Consider the following 20,175-nt stretch of genomic DNA (forward strand, 5'->3'; position numbering starts at 1 on the left):
TTGCCTTCCGTTGGCCGCTGCAAACCGCAAGAGAGAGAGAGAGAGAGAGAGAGAGAGAGAGAGAGAGAGAGAGAGAGAGAGAGAGAGAGAGAGAGAGAGAGAGAAAGAGAGAAAGAGAGAAAGAGAAAGACGCAGATAGGGGAACTCAAGCTTAGCTATACCTCTTCGCTCGCACACAATGCCAAACCACAGGCAGGCGGTCTACGTGTGGATATTCCATCGACTTGCTCGTGGTCGCCTTACCGCATGCATCCTCTCTACCCTCATCTCCTTCTCCTCGCACTCTCTTTCTCTCTCCCTCCTTTTCTCTCACACTCTTCGTAATAAACGCATCCACCCATGCATTCGTCCGTTCCTCTCTAAAACTCGAGAAACCGAGACGAAACTCTGGTCAGACGCATAAATATTGTCTCTTCTCTTGGTCCTTTCACCTTCCCTCTCTCTTTCTCTCTCTTTCTCTCTCTCTTGCGTCGCGCCCATTCGTGAATTCCTCTTCTCGACATGTAACTTCACACCTCGTATCATTCATACCTCCCACTCTGCTCGTTCCACTCACCATAATCTCGCACTCTTCCATCTTCCATTCTGTCTCTCTCTCTCTCTCTCTCTCTCTCTCTCTCTCTACATAATGATTACCATCTCCGTCGATTTCGAGCCGTCGTCCCACCTCTTTTTCTACTATCGTTTCGACTTTAACGACCGACAGAAACGATCTGTTTCCAAGTGGGACGCGTCTAATTGGGCCGTGTACCATTAAGAGGGACGGCAAATGTTCAAAGAGTTTACGTGGACTGAGAACACAGGAGGGACTTAAAAAGAGTGAAAAGAAAAAAATCAACAAAACACTTTACTTTCATAGAGAAAAAGAAAGAGGGTGTAGCAACAAGTAGAGAAAGAAAAGGAAATGTTAAAATCGAGTAATGCCAGCGAAATGCATCGTTATTGCGCCGAACGAAACGATAATGTGAAGCATCGTTTCACGCGAAGCTTTTCGGAATCATCGAGTCGAAGGAAGCAAACAGGTCGAATCGAACGTGACAACGCGGTCCTTTCCTTTCTGTATCATCCTCGTGAAAAGATAAAAGATATGCTCCTATGAGTATAAGCACGACGAATGCATAACATTTTCTTACCTAGCGGCATTGTATTCAGGAAATAAGGAAAAATGTGAAAGGCGATGCAGGTATCGTGAAGCTACATCTTCCTTAAAGAAAACGCCTCGCCTGTATAAAAAGAAACCGTCGCCTCTTTACCTTCAGGGAAAACGGCAAATGCTGAAAAGCTTTTACCGAGATTAGAAGTTTATGAATTTGCAGGTTGTATGTAACATCCCATGGCATTTCGTTCAGTTGAAATTTTAACGGAAGTATTACAGGGAAGAAAATTCTTAGTCCGTTGTAAAAAGAAAAAAAAGAAAAAAAAAGAAAAAAAAAAGAAAAAAAAAGAAAAAAGAAAAAAAAAAAGAAAGAAAAAAGGGAAAAAGAAAAAAAGGAAGGAAAAGGGAGAAGGTATAAAAAAGGTCTCTTGCCGTTTCACATTTATTCTTCCCCTCGATTATGAGTTATTCGAAGCGCATAGATTTGATGGAATGTGTAGTTGAAATGGTAGGAACGTAGGTATGCACATACGTAGAATGTTCGCGTAATACCTCTCGGCATGTAATATCGGCAAGAAGATAAGAGCTTCTAATTAGTCTATAGCCTGTACTAAATTCTCAACGACTAACAAGGCTAATAAGCGGGACAATGTTCCCCATATGTCTCCCGACACTGCATCCGATAGTTTCCGATTCAAATTCTAATCTTATTCTAATTGTGAAAATTCACAATTAAAATAAGAAAAATATATAATACTCTAATTCTTGCTGGATAAAGGGCGTAAATTTGCGTGTAATCGAAAATTGTCCGGGCGTGGGATAACGAGTTCATTGTCGTCGAGTACGTAAATCTTTGAAGAAAACGCCAGATTGCCCGACATCTTTTATAAGAAGGAAGAAGAAAGAGAGAAGTTTCGCCCAGTACACATGTGGGCGAGGAGGACGAACGTGGGCGCTCCATTCCGGTATTCCGTTAGGGTTCGGCCTTTGAGGAAAGAGGAAGGGACTGGATCGGTCGGTAAGCGTCGGGCATGGTGAACGACTACGAGTCCAAGGGTTGTCGACGTCGTTGTCGGGCACGAGTCCAAGTTCTTCGTATACCTGAAAATTACCCGACCAATATGATAACTCGGCCACTTATGTCTTCTGCCGGACCATTACGGGCCATTCTGCTGACATTACGACCTTTCCCCTTTACCTTTTTCCTTCTTTATTTGTCGGTACCTGCTAGGAGACGATCGAATTTATTCCCTATTAAAATTTATTTTCCCCCATCTGTTTATTCGTAATTTTTTTATCCCATCTTCGCTAACTATCCTTAAACGTTCTTACTGCTTATTTTTAAGTAGATTTATCGTTCTCATTGTTAACTAGTTAACTTTCCATAATCCAACCTCGCCAATTCTCTCGGTAAAAATACTTTTTCTCCTTTTCGAAACTGTGAACGCGTTAACGAACTCATTACGGTAAATAATGAAAGAGTACAGATAGTTTCTCTCTCTCTCTCTCTCTCTCTCTCTCTCTCTCTCTCTCTCTCTCTCTCTCTCTCTCTCGCGCGCGCGCGCGCGGAGAAATGGAAGAAGACCAGCATCGAAATCTTGCCATTATCAACTTTCTTTAGTAACAGGAGAGACTGAGAAAATCATGAATATTTCAAATAAAGGAGAAAAAGGACTGAAAGAGGAAAGAATAGGACAGAGGGAGAGAACGAGTCGTCTCGGGTTTCAGACGAATGGCGTCTAGGAAAGCAAAGCAGAGCGAAACAATTGAAAAGGAGGGAGCAGATAATAGAGAAGGGAGGAAGACGAAGCTACAACGTCTTCTCATTGTGCCTCACGGCGTGCGGTCCTCGTATTCTTGCGAACCTCCTGCTGGGCAGGTTGGGGCTGCAGCTACGGTTTAGAATCAAACCAGAAGGCCTGGAATTCGTTTCTCGGATTATAAGTTATACCTTATAAAGTTTGTTGCGAGCAGACTCAAAAGTGGCCGACACAGTACTGGCAACGGTCTCCTTCTCGAGGGTGGTCCCGATCCTTTCATCTTCCCTTCGTCCCTTCTTTACTAGATTATCTCAATTCAACCATTTGTAATTATATGATTATTACTCGGTCATTGCATATACCTACCCCCTTTTACCAACCAATTTTCTTTCTTCCTTCTCTTAACATCTTCTTAAGATTACATAGGATAACTTTGTCATAAAAAAGCAATATGATTATCGAGTATTTTTTTTCCAGTTTAATCCGATCAAGTCGATTTAGATAAAATCGGTTCTTATCGGTTCTAAATTTCTTGTAAAATCTCAAATTTATATCGGCTTATTTGGAAAACGGTACATCGTTATACTTTATGTTGTCATACCAGCGGACATATGAAAGAGGCGTACTTAGAGAAAAAAAAAAGAAAAAAAAAAAAAAAAAAAAAAAAGAAAAAGGAAAAAAAAACTAAAAAAAGACAGCACGTTTGAAGAGCTTTCGATCCATCGGATAAGCCCGAACTCGACATGGTGATTCGTAAAATCTCGTTAGATTTCATCACCGTCACGTAAAGCTTTTTTCATTCGGCGCGCGTCCCTGAACCGTGTTCTAATTTGAAAAACCGATCGGAATTTTATAGTGGAAAGATAAAAAAAAAAAAAAGAAAAAAGGAACAGAAACTGATCGAATAAGCGATGCCTACGCCATTGATAGAAAAGGAGAATGAGAAGTAGATATCACCGATACGAAGCAGCCCTCTCTTGCTCTCGTGACTGCGTGGAAATCGAATCGCTGGGACCACACGCATCCGGTGAACGCATTAAAGCTCCCGCGACACAAATTCCAGAAGTGAAATCCGCGGCAGCCGCATCGGTTATGCCAAGCCACCGACTCGTCGTTTCGCGTCCGATAAAGCTGCTAATGGTCATGTGTACGTTAACTATTACTCGATGTAACTTGTAGTATCCAGTGTGTCCTTCATTCACGCTGAACACGAATCCCTTTTTTTCTCTTTGTTTCTGTCTCACTTACGAACGTATATATATCAGTACGGTAGCGGGCAAGATCAGCAACACGATCACGGTTATAGTAGCTGTAGAAATCGACTACGCCCTTCCTTCTCGCATACCCGGCGGTCTCGTTCGTCCACACTGGTATTCATCCTGCGGACGACAAGTATGATTTAAAGGGGAAGACCTACGGGACTACCGCTGGGCGAGGTAAAAGGAGAGAGAGAAGGACGATGGGATAGGAAAAAAAAGGAAAGTAAATCAATCTTGGGCCAAATTCTCTTAGATGCTCTCGCAAACCCGAACAACGCTACCAAATTATTGACTGACGTTGCGTGAAAGAGAAAAGAGAGAGAGAGAGAACGCGAGTATTAAATATTGATCTCTTTATTTGCTTGATATCCTTAGAAAAAACTGACTACCAAGATATGTATATACGTGTGTCTGTGTGTGTGTGTGTGTGTGTGTGTATGTCACAGGATATAAAAGTTTCGAATGACACACATGTTATAGTCCAATAAAATATTTGAGATTATATTAACAAAACGAACAAGTTGTCGAGTACGTTCGACTTCTCCAAGAACATCGTGGTTGGTCTTTTAGAGAGTGGACAAGCCACTTCTGTCCGTGAAATCGTCGATGGCTTGATGTCGAACAATCATAGTAATTGATGTCATTGGAATCTGGTCTTTCTTCGATCATTTTCAAGGAAAGAAACAGGAGGAAGTGAGCGCACGCGAGTCATGCGGAGATGAGTGTCCTATAGGTAGGATGCATCGTCATGGGAGTACCGATTATGTATCTCAATCATGGCAAACTACCGGGGCGGGAATCGGAGAGGCTGCACGTTCTGGCCCGCGGCCGCGACATGTGAGGTCCCCACCGACCTGTCTACCCGTTCTTCTACTCCTTTTACCGCCCAACTCTTCGACGATAAACAGTGTCTCTCATTCGTGCGTTCACCAGTAACGTCAATTATCGTCTAAGTTACATACTTCATAGGCATCGAATTTTCAACCCTCTCTCTCTCTCTCTCTCTCTCTCTCTCTCTCTCTCTCTCTCTCTCTCTCTCTCTCTCTCTCTACCTCCCTCCCTTTCGAGCTATAAAAAGCTTGCATTCGACGACGATAAAAAAGCTTTGAGACTTTGTTCAACGTGTGATTAATGATGGCCAACTGTTCCTGCTGTCGCCGAGCCCGCACAGAACATGTAATATGTATGCGCTCGAATTAACTTTTAAAGGGAAACGATGCGAGTTTGATCTTACGTTGGTCGAAGAGATAAATGATCGACGAACCGACGCCAAAGTAGTTATAGAATCTACGAATAGGAAACCGATAGGGAAATGGAGCGAATCGAAAGTGTAAATGGTTTCTCATCGATGATATTGAAGAGAACATATTCACGCGATGAGGTAATTATGCAATAAAAGATAACGGACGTGCTCGATGCTTTCATATGACGTTGTTTTTTGCATTTTATATAAATTGCATTAAGGACGAAGTTTTAACGCGATACCGCTCGGAAATAACGAGCTTTTACACCGGAGTGTACTTTCCATGCGTGGATATCTCGAGTCAAGCGTTAATTAGAACTTACGCTGGTGTTGGGAAAAAAATCCTTGCGATTAGCTTTGCAAAAACTTTGAAGAAGAAGAAGGAAAATTTACATATCAACTAGAAATACCTAAGAATTAGCTCGTCAGAGGACTTCGTTCATAGTTAATTGCCTTATAAAATGACAGAAAAGAAGAAAAGGATGTGGCGGTCGACAAAATCGACGAACAAGTCGACATCAAAGTACTCTTATCTCTCATACCACTCGAATCGTTTCAACGAGATCGACTTTAAAAACGAGCACGTCCAAGCTCCGTGATCGCACGAGTCAGCTACCTATGGAAGATCGAGCACGCTCGATGGCAAAAGCGGAGCAAGAGGCTTAATCACATGGAAGTAACGCCAGTCGTTCGCGTGCTTTCTATTCGGCAAAGTCTATTTTGTAAACAAAAAGGTTCTCTCGACGTGGCCGAGCACGCGAAAGTGCCCTGGAGTCAGCCGGTCTCGGAACTCTGCCAAAACGTCGCGTTGATCTCATTCCTATCCGTGCATGAGATATCCATGAGGTTTGACCGAGCCTCTGTCTCCCTTTCTCTTTCTCATAAGTATCTTTAAGACAGAAGGAGATAGATACGGAGAGTCGAGAAACTCGAGTTTTATTGTATCGCACCAAACGTGTATTTTGGTCTTGTCTAGACTCCTCGCCTTTCTTCGCTTCTACCACCACTTAAACTTCATCCTCTTCCATCTTTCTTTTCCCTCTCTCTCTCTCTCTCTCTCTCTCTCTCTCTCTCTCTCTCTCGCACTCGCTAGTATTTGCTGCTGAGACGGCAAACAAGGCGACAAGAGATTTTCTTCGTTCCTCATTCCTCTCTCTGTCTCTTTCTATCAACTCTGATTTTTATCCACTAACAATAAGCGAGATCACTTTGTTAATGGTAGACTCTGAAGTAGAGAATTTCAGTACGAGTACGTTCAGTCTCTGAACAGTAAATGAAAAGGACGATCGAAATCATTCGCTTGTTTCACGCAACTTTCCTCGTTATTCCCAGTATTTCTCGACGAGTACGCTTGAGCTGAGAGAGCGTGGTACACTCGACGAGTGCTGCTAAGCGTTTGGAAGTCGACTATATCCCTAAGCACAAAGCTTTCTAAACAAAAGTAAACGCTCCGAGAGCTTTTCTCTATATCATTCGATAGAAAGTATTATATAATCGATCGAAAATCTAATTATTTCCAACGCCTCATTTCTATTGTCACGATTGAAGTAAAATCGAAGAAAAATTTTCATCGAATCGTCTTATGCTCCATCTCGTATGAGAGTAGACAAGAACGAGCACGACTTAATGCTCGATTTCGAAACTGAGATCTGCTCATCCTGGTCGTCTCGTTGGGGATAATCGTTATGACAGGAGATACGACGAACGGCTCCGTTTTTATTCTTGGAGACTCGACGATCGTTCAGCCAGATGCCTTCCCTCTCGATCACCTACGATAATCCAGGAAGGGACAAATGCCTCGCACATGAATACACCATTTGTGTGTCTCTCTTCCTCCTCCTGCTTCTCTTCCTCTTCTTGCTCGTATCTACGCTTCGCTTCTCCTCTTTCGGATATCGTCGAGTGACCGTACCCTAGTGGCACTCACGTCGGTATACGTTAAGTACACGGCAGCTGTCGCTGACAAGTGCGCTACAGCGAAAGGATCGGCACGTACGCGTTATTTCAACACGCGAATGTACCAACCATTCTAGATCGCCAACACATGCTAAGGTCAAACGTAATTTTCTTCAAGAGGTTTCCTTCCCCAAGTTGATTAAAATCAACTATGGATCAGTTGCATTACGGTTCTCTTCTACCTCTCGCAGTTTCAATTAATTTTCTAATTCTCTTGGGATCGCTAGGAATTTATTCTTCATGGACGAAAAGCGGCGAAAGGCGAGTTAATTATGGGATAATCTATTTCGATGGAAAAGGTGAAGAAAAATATTCCCATTGAATGTCTCTCTTTTGCACAAAGGGAAACGAAAAGGACGGTAGATACCGTGTTCCCTCTCGTCACGTGCGTTATTCTGATTTCCGGCCCGGGACAAGCGACTCGTTTAGAGTCGGGGATTCTCTCTTTCTCTCCCCCCCTCTCTCTCTCTCTCTCTCTCTCTCTATTTCTCTCAGGGGATAATTCAATCGAGATTTATTCCCAGCCTGTTCTGGGGCTGGTCAGGAGCAGAGGACGCAAAGCACTCTTGGCTACGACGAATACAGAGTCATGAGAAGGAGGATGAGAACGCGTTCGGACATTTCGACAGGGCGGGAGCCTCATCTCTTTCTTTTATTTTCCATTTATCGCTGGCGGCAATATTCCGAGGGGATGACGTCATATCCTCCAAAGAGGGACCGAAGCAAAATCGAAATAAACCAACCGACGGTCCTCCGAACAATCACCGTTTTCGCACTCGAACGATACGCCAGAACGACGAACCAAACCATTTTTCGTGATTCGATTGATAATAAGTGACCGTTATGAATCACTCGTTACGTGCTTTCTTTTTATCACGTCCCCCTTCTCTTAGATTTCATTATTGATTTTTAGAAGAGAAAAGATTCTCGGAATTACGTTCGCGAGAGAGAGAGAGAGAGAGAGAGAGAGAGAAAGAGAAATAGGTATCAATCGCCCATCGTCGCTCAGAGTTCTTTCAATTTTGGAGATGGACGAACGTGATATCTCGGTATCTCGCACAAAACGTCTATTTGCACGGGTCTCAAAGTTCTCATCCACTCTCGGAAGAAATGAAGAATCGCATTCGAATGCAATAGTGCATTCTTCGATCGAGGAAAGAGAAAAAGAGAGAAAAGTCATATTCGAGATTAAAAACTTTGATGAACTTCTTGGCTAGTACTTTGGATGGAACTACGAACAATTGAACACCGAACTGCGAATAAAGGACATTGATTTTGGAGAATGGAATATTAAGAGACTTTGGTTTCTATGTTTCAGGTCCACCGGGAGAGCCAGGTCCGCCAGGGAAAAAAGGAAAGAAGGGCAAAAAGGGTGAACCCGGAGAGCCCGGGCCGCCGGTGAGTGCTCTCGATCCAAAGCGATCGACTACCCCTGCCACTCGAAAAGCACGTTTCACTCCTCCACCCCCTTACCACTTCCCAGCCTATCGTAGCGCACCAATACACACGCACTCTAGAAGAGAGACAACCGCAAATGCCCGAGCATGACATAGTACAGTAGCTAACGGTATACACGAGCCGCTCTTGATCGCGTGGAGGAGAAGGAGGAGAAGGAGGAGAAGGAAGGAAGAAGAGCCGGACGACGAGCATTCTTTTCTCCATTCGCTCCACCATTTCTTCCACTCTTTCGTATAAATCAAGAGATACCGGTTATATTAGCAGGTAAAATAGGGACCTCCTTTTCAACGTTAACAAAAAGAAAACCATCTTTGGTTTTATAATGGACGTTGACAAATCATCTCCATCAGAAAGTTTTTTCTCTTCTCACCTATATCTCAAAGAAATTCAATCGCTATTTCTCTAGAACGTATTATTAAGTATCGTGTAGTTTTCAGATCGGGTAGACGAGATTGCCAATTCGTGCCTTCGAACGATCATCCTTTTGATACAGCTGCTAGAGCAGCCTTATCGCGATCCTTTCGAAGAACAAAACAAAAATTTTCTCTCTCTCTCTCTCTCTCTCTCTCTCTTTCTCTCTCTCTTTCTCTCTATATTTTTCTTTTTGTGGTGCTCGCCACTCGATCCAAGATCCTGTGGTCAGGGCCACGTCGAGGTAGCGCGTGTCGCGCATTGGCCGCACGTTTGCACGCTGCGGGAATATCTAATTGGCCGGAATAATTATCGGCCTGCACCTTAACGGAACGTACGTACTTACCTACTCGATACTAGCCGTGTTCTCCCTCTCTCTTACTCTCTTACTCTCTCTCTCTTACTCTCTCTCTCTCTCTTTCTCTTTCTCTTTCTCTTTCTCTTTCTCTTATGTTTTCCGTACGATCCACAACATGATAGGATCGCGATCACGACTCATGAGCACGGAACAAATGCTTTTGCATGAGCGCGAGAGTACCTAATCCCTTTCCACAGTAAATGAGTTTTTAATTTGTTATACCCCTTCTTACAGGGTGTGGCCGGGACGCCGGGCAAGAACGGTTTTCCGGTATATTATTTTTTATTTTCTTTCCATTCCTTTCTCTCTCTCTCTCTCTCTCTCTCTCTCTCTCTCTCTGTCTTGTCGCTCTTTGTATCTAGCTCTCTTTCTCTATTTTCATCGTCTATGTGATTGCAATCATCAGATTCTATCGTTTATCACGCTGCGAATCTTCTTTCTTCAGCTTCGATCCATTAAACCAGCTTATTTCCTCATCGATCGTGCCATCCTTTTTTAATTTCGATCTTCTCTCTCTCTCTCTCTCTCTCTCTCTCTCACATATTTTTTTAATTTTTTTTCTTTCTTTCTTTCTTCGATTCTTTTCAAAGCACTCATATACAAAGCCCAGTACGATTCGCCTAGATATGACATTATGTCGTTCGTCTCCAAATACGCTGGCTCGTTTGTGAAATTGGCAGCGCAAGAGTAATTCACAGATCTTGTTGTAGGCACCATGAAGGCTTTCCCGTATTGCGTTGCTCATACTACTATCACTTCAAACAGCAATATACTCAACGCTGCTGTTACTACTCCTGTTATTATTGTGTCGATCAATAACCCAACCTGCACGAATGTTATCAATGGAAGCAGTATTGGAAAAGATAGTATCGGATTCAACATATTTAACAATTTTGAAACTACGTTATCTTCCTTTTCATTTTATTCATATATCATGTTTTACTCGAATTTGTTAACAACGATTTTTTAGAATGACGATAATCGGTCGGATACTTTAACGTTCATCAAAACGTTTCAACCTTCTTTTTGGATGTCTCTTTAGCTGAAAATAGACGAGAATCATCAATAACTGAAAATTGATAAATGCGAGAAGCATAAAGCCGAGAAATAATGCCGATAATAACGGCGATGGATGACGTAACAGCATCGTCATTCGAGCTAGTCGGCCATGACTTGCGCTGCCAATATTTGAATTTTACGTGAAAGGACACGTTTAAACGAGATATCAACGATGGAACATTGAATTTAACAGCCGTCGTATTTGGATACGTATTTTGATTATTATCGTCATACTCTCAGTGGTGCCTCTATCTCTGTCGCGTTTGCTCATCTACATATATATGTATATATATATATATATGTATACACACGTATATGTATATGTATATGCATACATGTACGTATATATATGTATATGTGTATATATATATATATATATATACATATATATACATATACGCCAAGGAATGATATCTTCAAGGCTGCGCCTCAGCCCACTCGATTTTCACTTTCCTTCGTTCGTCGTTAAAATCGTCAAGCGACGAACATCGCTAATCAGTCTCTTCTTTCAGGGACCTATCGGGTTGGACGGACCTAAAGGAGATGCGGTAAGTTTCTCAGCAAGTAGAGAGATTCGAGGCTTCGACAATAAATTTACTCCTTTTCCACGTCGAGAAGAGATTCAGCCAAGTCTTTGTTCGTAACAATGGTAATTCGATCCAAGTTCGTAACTAGATAGGAAATTTTGGATCACGCGTTTGTTGGAGTAGATCGAATTCATTTATATCTTTCGTCGATCGTTCGACACCTTCCTCGATCCAAGAAATTTCCTAACAACGCAACAGGTACCGATAGACCGAGTAAATTTCATTAAACGTCGATCACTCCGCTTCTTCTCACTCTCTGTCCGTCCCTCCGGCGAGAACGTCGGAATAACAACGCGAAAGGACATGTTCGACGTTGACGACAATCGGACGTGTAAAGCAATAGAAAGACGGATCACGCTCGACGTCGGCCATTTTCGCGCTCGAATTTACCAGATAAATCTGATATCCGGATGTCCTGCTTCTCTCGAGCAGACAAATTGGAACGTTTCAATGGAAACACTCAAATATCTTGATTGCTTTTCAACGTAGAATGGTATAAGCTTTTCAAAAGGGAAAAAAAGAAAAAATTAGTATTTCGAAGTACACACGATTGGTAAAAAATTTATATCCTGATGAACAATCCGATTTGTATGTGGGGAAAATAAAAAAGAAAAAGAAAAAACTTCAGGTGTTTTCATTTAAATATCAAATCCAGATATTCACACCTATGCTTCGATGAATTTAGCCCCAGAAACATAGCCGAGTGATATCGACGTGTGATCGAATTTCGTTCTCTCCGAATCGTGTCATACCAGTCCTGAATTTGCATGTGTATGCGTATACACGGATATGGAAAGGAAAAAAAAAACAAAAAAAAAAAAAAAAAAAAAAAAAAAAGAAGAAAAAAAAAGAATATAGCCAGAGAAACGATCGTTTATGCGCTAGTTCTATCTATCTCTCTTATTGAACAACGAAGATAGCGCATCGTTCCGCCCGTATAAACAAACGGAAATTGGAGAGACGAGTGCATCGCAAATATTCCTAGATATTTGTCTTCTGGACGGACAAAGGAGAAGAAGAAGAGGAGAAGGAGGATAAAAGAGGAAAGAAAAAAAGGGAGAAAAAGAGGAAAAGAAAAAAAAAGGCTTTGATCGACTGGCTCGACGGTACCTCTTTGCTTGTCTCTACCTACACGCCGCGGGCTGACCACGCAAACTACGAATGTGTACTTAGGTGCTTACCTCAGAAGAATCTACCAAGTAATTACCATAAAATTTGACGATGCAATGTCTACCATGTTTCAGGGAATGTTTTATCATATGTTCCTTCGTACAAATTTCATTAGCCTTTCCTCTTACCGAGGAAATGTCCTCTCATCTTAATATTTCTCTGGATAAATTTAGAAAGTAAAAAAAAGTCCTTCACTCGAAAACGCAATATCCATGGTCTATAGAAGTAACGTAACGTTTCGCAATTTCTTTTAATTATCTCTTTTCACGTTCACGTTGTTCATTTGCAGGGTCGACCGGGCGAGAAAGGACAAAAAGGAGAACTTGGAAGCCCTGGCTTCGATGTCTTCTCAGCAGTAAAGGTACCTACCTATGTTACGTAAATGTGTCTCTACATACACATAAATATATATATATATATATATATATATATATATATATATGTGCGTGTATGTGTGCGTGTATATAGGATATATAGCAACGACACCCTAAGGATTTGGCACACGAAAGAAGGGCTTTAACACGAAAACGTATCGCTTTCTCGGCTCTTGTCGCTCGTTTCCTGCCCTTTAGAGACCGATCTGCTAAATTCTCATTCGCGTTACGTTCCTTGGCGTAAAGCTATACGCCTGGGAGTACAATGTACCACTGTGAAGTTGCGAAAATCTTTGTGAGAAAGTGTTCGCAGGTAAAAAGTAGTAACGAGTAAAGCGATGTCTCTTTCGTATTAAACTTCTCTCGAATAAGATAAATAACGTAATTAATAATTTTTCTTTTCTTTCATCAAGTCAACATTATTTCCAGTGTCTAACAATGAAAAAAAAAAAAAAAAAGAAAAAAGAAAAAAGAAAAAAAAACATTTTCATTCACGAGTGCACTAATTTACTTTCATATTTTCATTTATAGAGCACCTTATTATCGACGTATACATCCGTCTGTCGCTTGTCAAAATGTCATATTATTTAACGATCGTACGAGATGCGCGGCAATTGTACCTCCGTGTTTGTTAAGAGATAAAGATAATTAATAGCTATGGTTATCAGAGTAAGAGGTCTCACGTAAACGAGTAGTCGTAAAATCAATCGGCAAAATTTATTCAATCCCTCTCTCTCTTTCTCTCTCTCTCTTTCTCTCTCTCTCTCTCTCTCTCTCTCTCTCTCTTTCATTGTAACATGTTATGGGATCCAACCAAAATAGAAATAGTATGCAATCGAAATAAGCAATAGAATAAATTGGCCCAGTTCGAAATATTATTACAGAGGCGCCATTCTCGCAATGCATATACTCTCGTATCGATCGTTAGCATCAATCGTCGCTTCGTCGATTACACGAAAACGCATCTACGCGCTATCCTTTTTCTTCTTCTTCTTCTTCTTCTGCTTTATACTTTGTTCTTTGTCTATCTCTCTGTCTCTCATTTTTACGCGTACGTGCGTTCGAGCGTGGACGAAGCGGCCACATTAAAAAAAAAAAAAAAAAATCCCTACGAGCAGTCGATCTAGGCTGACAATGGAGATTTCAAAAAAAAATAAACCATCTTTCCTTCCACCTACGGGTCAATGCACAGGGATTGGGGTTAAAGAGGTCGGTGACGACCCTCCGTGGCGGGACACTCGGATATGCGGAAATCGTCGCTCTGAAGGTAACCGGCCTCTTCCGTAAGCCGACACGCTCGTGTCGCTTTCTTCTGGATCTCTTCTCTCTCTCTCTATCTCTCTCTCTCTCTCGTCGTCGCTACTCCTTGTTTCTTATTCCTACATCATGCAACACAAGCTCTCTTCCTTTCTCTTTCTCTCTCTCTCCACCTCTCTCTCTCTCTCTCTCTCTCTCTCTCTCTCTCTCTGCCTCTGTCTCTTTCTGTCTTATCTTTCTTTCTATCTCACTTCACAGCCATCACCAACATCACCGCCATACAATGTTTCGAAACATCCCTTGTATTTTGTTACCAACTCTTGACGAAGCATAGTTCCCATCCGAGAACCGGATCGTTCTGTTCATTTTAGACGTTGCCTCTTACGGTGCTTTCGGTGTAGCGTATTCTTCGTTGGTTTATATGGTTGAATGCACAAGGATGGAATCGTCGATCAAAACTTGTACAAGTGTTTTCTCAAATAAAAGTAAAATACTTCAATCGTAGAAAATAGATTTGATCGAAACGAATCATCCTTGGGTTTTCTATTACTTTGGTTTTTTTTTCTTTTGTTGGTAATGGTGTTTAATTTAAGTTACAGTATTTAGGTATATACCTGGGCATGCCGCGGATTTGGAGCGAGCGATGAAAAATGAGATATCCCGCAAAAAAAAAAAAAAAAAAAATTACGTAGCTACTGTTTATTCCCTCGCCTTCAAACTACAATCTCAATCAGCCTCACCTTAGACTCCTCGATGTAAACAGTAATTCCTATTGATCTCAAATTCCCAGATCGACAAAAACACGATCGAACGTTTGAAGGTTGTTCCTCTTTTCTGCCAGACCTACGTTTTGCCGTTTAGTAGCGATTTGGTTTTTACCCGTAGTTGACGTACTTCTAGGGACTTCAGGAGCAAGGGCATAATATATCGACGCAAACCATCATACAACTCAAAGTAAGTGCGCCTGCTCTTCTTCTTTCCACATCCTTTTACGATCCAATTTTCCTTCTTTACAAAGAAAAATCAATTTGGTAGAATTCATTCGGCTTTTTGATCGTCGTGCTTTTGTTCTTTTTTTTTATTCTAAATTACTATTACAAAACTCATACAATTATAATCGATGTATACGATATTTATTGACTTTATCGCGTTAGAAATATTTCATCAAAGGATCTGTACGGGACGGATCGTATACTCGACGTTGATGATAAAGGCCTATATCTTAAACATCAAGGAAAGTCAGACGACTTTATGCACTTTTCTAGTCAACGCTATTTTATCTTCTATCATGTCGGAACCTTTTACGGTTATATGTATATACCTACCTCGCGTAACGTGGCTCTCTGCTCGTCGAATAAATTTACTTTAAACGCGTTGAACGTCGCCACGGTAAGAGAGAAAAGAGGAAAAGAAGAAAAATTGTATTTCGTTGTGAAAATATAAAGGAAGGAAACGCTTCGTGCGCTCGGAAAGCCGAACGGAATGAGTATAGAGAGAGAAAAAGAAAACACACGAAAAAAGAAAAAAAAAGAAAGAAAAAATAAGGAAAACTTGTCTTACATCTTTAGTGAAAAATTATACTAATTATAATATTTACGTGCTAATACGGCTTAACATTACGTAATTTTACTACTTTCTGAAGCTCGTTTTTAACTAATAAAAAGACATGCACGAATCTCTATGCTCGCTACCAGAGAATTAAAAAAAAGAAAAAAAAACTTATCCACCTTATTTCACCGTCTCGAATTGTGGTTTCTGATGATAAAAAAAGAACCAATCTCTCTCTCTCTTTCCTTTCTCTGCCTATCTCTCTTTCTCTCTCTCTCTCTCTCTATCTCTCTATCTCTCTCTCTACATCTCACTCTCTCTGTTTCTCTCTTTATTTTTCCTTCTCTTTCTCTCTGTCATTACCTCTCCCACCACTTCTTCCCGCATGGCCGATCTACAGACACTATGGTTCACTTGAAATCAAACGCATTCGTACGAACGAACGTGTTTGCATATCGCATGAATACTTTTACAATTTGTAGTTTATGTTATGCTTAGATTCCCTGCGGCTAGTTGCATATATAGATGTGTATATATATATATATACATATATATATGTATATGTATATATATATGTGTGTGTGTGTGTGTGTGTGTGTGTGTGTGTGTGTGTGTGTGTGTGTATGTGTGTGTATATCTAGAAACGATTGCAACGCGACGATTTCTGTGTATTTAGGAACGTAAAATAGGTAGAGCTTAGAATTGCATGTATCTTTTGAAAATGGCACTTTGTGAATAACTCTTAGAAAAAGATCTCTCTATTTCGCTATTCTTCTCTTGCTTTTTTTTCCATTAAAAATAAGAAAAAGAAAACGAGTAGGAAGCGAGCGTTCGTTGAGAATATTCCCGAGGCAAACGTAAATATCTCGGAATTATTTACTTTTTACGGAGAAGAACATAAAAGAAGGAGACTACCGTAACGAGTAGTTTTGCTCATTAACGGAATCACTCTCTGGAGAAAGTAATGCTTCCTAGCGATGGTGGAAGGAAACAGAGTCGATGGTAAAGCTATTCAGATTTTCTTAAAAAGCCATAGCCACCCTTTATTACATAATCAAACACTTCCCCTTGATAATATTATTACTTATTATTATTCTATAAGGGAGAAAACGGTAAGCTTTTAATCTGTTGGATTTTGTTTCTCGAGGAATATAAAAGTACGTATGTATTATACGTTCGTTCGCTCGATCGCTCGCTCGCTCGCTCGCTCGCTCGTTTACACACGCAGGCAGGAAATATTATTGCATTTCGTTGATGTCATTTTGCATCTGCACGATCGATTTTGTCCGTTCGTTCGATTACTCGACCATTTTTTAAATTGGCTACTCGTTCGACACCTGCGATCTCAAATCGATATACATATTTTCCAAGGGCAATGGCAGCCTCACCGTCACAACTACCGCAACCACCGACATCGTCATAATCAAGCAACGTGCATGCCGTATTTTCCGTGCGTGGAACTCGACGTCTCTCACGATCTGTCCTACGTATCTATCACGGATGTTCATAGACCAAGACACACCCAGAATCAAAACACGCACACTACTAACGTAGATAGGAGGCTATCTCCTGCGATAGATGCCGGGAGGGAGGAAGGGGTGATCCATCCTCGTTTCCTCGGCCACCGGTATGTTGTATTTGACGTACGTACATGTACCATAGCGTGCCCGTGCGCACATTATCTTCGCGTATCGTCATGTACCGTCGTCTTTCATACGTCTACTCTCGTTATACGACGCGTGTCTGTAACCGTTCCTAGCTCTCTTTACCTTGTCTATGAGATTGCAATTTTTGTTTCTACTTTCATCGACGTCGATGAATATACATATAATATTTTTTTATTATTACCATCCTCGCGCGATATAATATCCACGCTCGATCGAATACGTTCCAGCCGGATTTAATCGATCTTTTCGTCGATCGCAAACTCGATTAATTCAAGATCGGTTCGTCCGGTGTAGACTTTCTTTTATTTCGTTTTATTTTCTTCTCCATGGGATTTTAATTACACGCTGAACGCACTTTATATTTATTATATATAGACCGAGCACTCAGTTAATTACCGGTTATCCTCCGCTTTTTCGCCGTAGGAGATCCATCGACGTAGGTTCGATTCGAAATGATCTATAAAAGAGAGCCGGTCCTTTTATTCGCTCGACAGAACACTCAGCGATACACTTGGGAGCGCACGATTGATTTCCACGCACGGTTTTTCTCGAGATTTTCTTTTTCCTTCGATCCTACATACGGGAACACGTCCATTCTCTATTTCTCTCACATTTTATACTTCCCTTTCCGTCTCTCCCTTCCTCTCTCTCTCTCTCTCTCTCTCTCTGTCTCTCTCTGTCTCTCTCTCTCTCTCTTTCTTTCTTTCTTTCTCTTTTATACGCTCACCAACACCCACGCCTTGCTGCTCCTTTTCCGGTCCCATCCATCCGTGGCACAAAACCGACGAGCACCGAGAGACACTCTTGTCGAGGGCTCTCGTCAGAGGAAAACCGTAACGACGTAACGCTCTTGGGACGTAACAGGGTGAGCCAGGAGAACCCGGGCCACCGGGTCCACCAGGTCCACCAGGATCAGAGGGTCTCCCAGGACACGAAGGCAGACAAGGGATTCCTGGTGAAGTCGGTTCGCCGGGAGAAAAAGGTGCGCCTGGACCAATCGGACCAATTGGTCCATCCGGTATTCCAGGACTTCCGGGTCCTAAGGTAACATTTTTGTATTCTCTTCCTATTATTTATATATACATATTTTTCCATAAATATTTTCTTTCCTCTATACTATGTAATTTCGAATGAATGAATTCGATGAAATCCATTGGAAAATTTTACGTCTGACTAAGGCCTAGAAATATTAACGTCGGAATATCGATTATCGTTGCATCGCGATATATAGCTACTACCATCTCTCCGTTAATCCTCCCTTTAATAGCTTTATTAAAACTTTAAATTTCTACGATCTATATAATCTCGACAATCCTTCTTACCTTTTTTTCTTTTTTCTTCCTGTTTTTCTTTCTTCCTGTTTTTCCCTTCTTTCATTCCGCGAAGAAGATTACCGGTCTTTTTCTAAAAAATTATTATCAAGTTCTTTTCCCGTTCTTCGCAGTTTCTTATTCTATCTCATTTGGGAAAATGAAGCGACTGGGAGTGTCCAAGCAATATATTTACCAAACGTTGAAGTACGCGTTTACTTCATAAGTAAGGTTTCCACAAACGAATGTCTGATATGCTTGCCGAATAAGTCGAGAACTCGCACGTTCCAAAACTATCAACTATTCACGATCACGAAGTGTTTACTCGTGAGAGTTTACCCCGGAAATATTTGACTTTCGAAGTCAACCGCACTCACTTGCCACATCGAACGCATCGAAGATATATCGTCCGGAAAATGCGCGGCCGACTTATAACGCGCAAAGAATAAATGCATATTTCATAACTTTGCAATTTACATGCCGATATTTTTAGGGACAGATAGAAAATGGCATAAATAACGCCTGGGCCTCTCCCCCTTTCTCCATTCAATCTTCGTTTCTTTCTCAATTTCTGTCCTACGTTCTTTTTACTTCGATAAAAAAATTTTCGAGTTTGACGATTGAAATAAATTCAATAGCATAAAACGTAGAGAAAGTATAACACCTTTTTCTTAATAAATAACGATCGTTTATAGCTTCGCAGCTTGCTTCGTTATTAAAAGTATTCGTGCCCACGCATAGGGAACGTGTTCACATGTAACGTTGAAAGCATCAGTTAACGATTTACTTCCGTGATAGATTTTACTTCGATACACGAACGTTCTTAACGCTTCCTCCAATATTATATTCCGACTAACGGAGCACACGTGTGTTTCGCTCGAAGATCTATCAGTTCGATTGCATTAGGAAAATCAGGATATCTCATTGGATTAATCATTGGATTTATTTTATTCTTCCCGCTAATATTTAAATCATCCTAATTATTATCGTCTGCATCAGTATACGTGTACATTTGCTGTTTATACCGTAAAGCAATTACAAAATCTGTCGATATAAATTTCATGATACGAAACGGCACCTGAATTGTGGATTTGTTTTCGACAGGGTGACAAGGGAGATAAAGGAGATCGTGGCCTGACGACTTCGATGAATGGCGAACCATTTCCAACGGGAATATTGGAAGGTCCTCCTGGTCCACCTGGACCGCCTGGTAAGCTCAATAATCGCATCGATCGATCGTGCTTCGATCTTAATAATTGTCAATCGCGAATAAATGGTTGTGGGATCTGATAGAACGATCTCTAGACCTCTTTCTCTATCTCTCTCTCCCTCCCTCCCTCCCTCCCTCCCTCCCTCCCTCTCTCTCTCTCTCTCTCTCTCTCTCTCTCTCTCTCTCTCTCTCTCTCTCTCTCTCTCTCTCTCTCTCTCTCTATCTTTTGAACATTTTAGGTGATCGGACTCGAAGTAGTTTATAGGTGCAAGTTAATTTATTAGACTTTCGTATTACACCGTTCTATCTTGTTATTAATCTGGAATTATATCTAACGGTCCTATATACTGTACTAGAAATCTCTTTAGGAAATTTTTCCGGCTCGCAAACGAAGTCCAAAGCAAAGTCTACGCGAGTGTTCACAGAGTGGGCGGAACTAAACGTAACTACTG

At 41.3% G+C, this 20,175-nt stretch overlaps 1 protein-coding gene across 17 annotated transcripts in view; it reads left to right on the top strand.

The window, feature by feature from the left end:
- Positions 1-20,175, top strand: part of LOC118444097 (uncharacterized) — an 89,340-nt gene that overhangs the window by 49,738 nt on the left and 19,427 nt on the right. For 10 of the 17 annotated variants that reach the window (XR_014982924.1, XR_014982929.1, XR_014982928.1 and 7 more), the window contains exons 2-9: positions 8,633-8,712; positions 9,776-9,811; positions 11,113-11,148; positions 12,647-12,718; positions 13,924-13,998; positions 14,889-14,942; positions 18,068-18,247; positions 19,618-19,723. Coding sequence is in view for 2 of the 17 variants with exons in the window: in XM_085661132.1 (XP_085517258.1) it covers positions 8,633-8,712; positions 9,776-9,811; positions 11,113-11,148; positions 12,647-12,718; positions 13,924-13,998; positions 14,889-14,942; positions 18,068-18,247; positions 19,618-19,723 (639 nt within the window). In the remaining 15 variants the exon portion in view is untranslated. The remainder of the gene's footprint in view (positions 1-8,632; positions 8,713-9,775; positions 9,812-11,112; positions 11,149-12,646; positions 12,719-13,923; positions 13,999-14,888; positions 14,943-18,067; positions 18,248-19,617; positions 19,724-20,175) is intronic. The other 7 variants (XR_014982927.1, XR_014982930.1, XR_014982925.1 and 4 more) reach the window with 6 other exon arrangements.

This window comes from Vespa mandarinia, chromosome 13, assembly GCF_050613455.1.
Source record: "Vespa mandarinia isolate Hongniang chromosome 13, ASM5061345v1, whole genome shotgun sequence".
NCBI classification, from domain to species: Eukaryota; Metazoa; Arthropoda; class Insecta; order Hymenoptera; family Vespidae; genus Vespa; species Vespa mandarinia.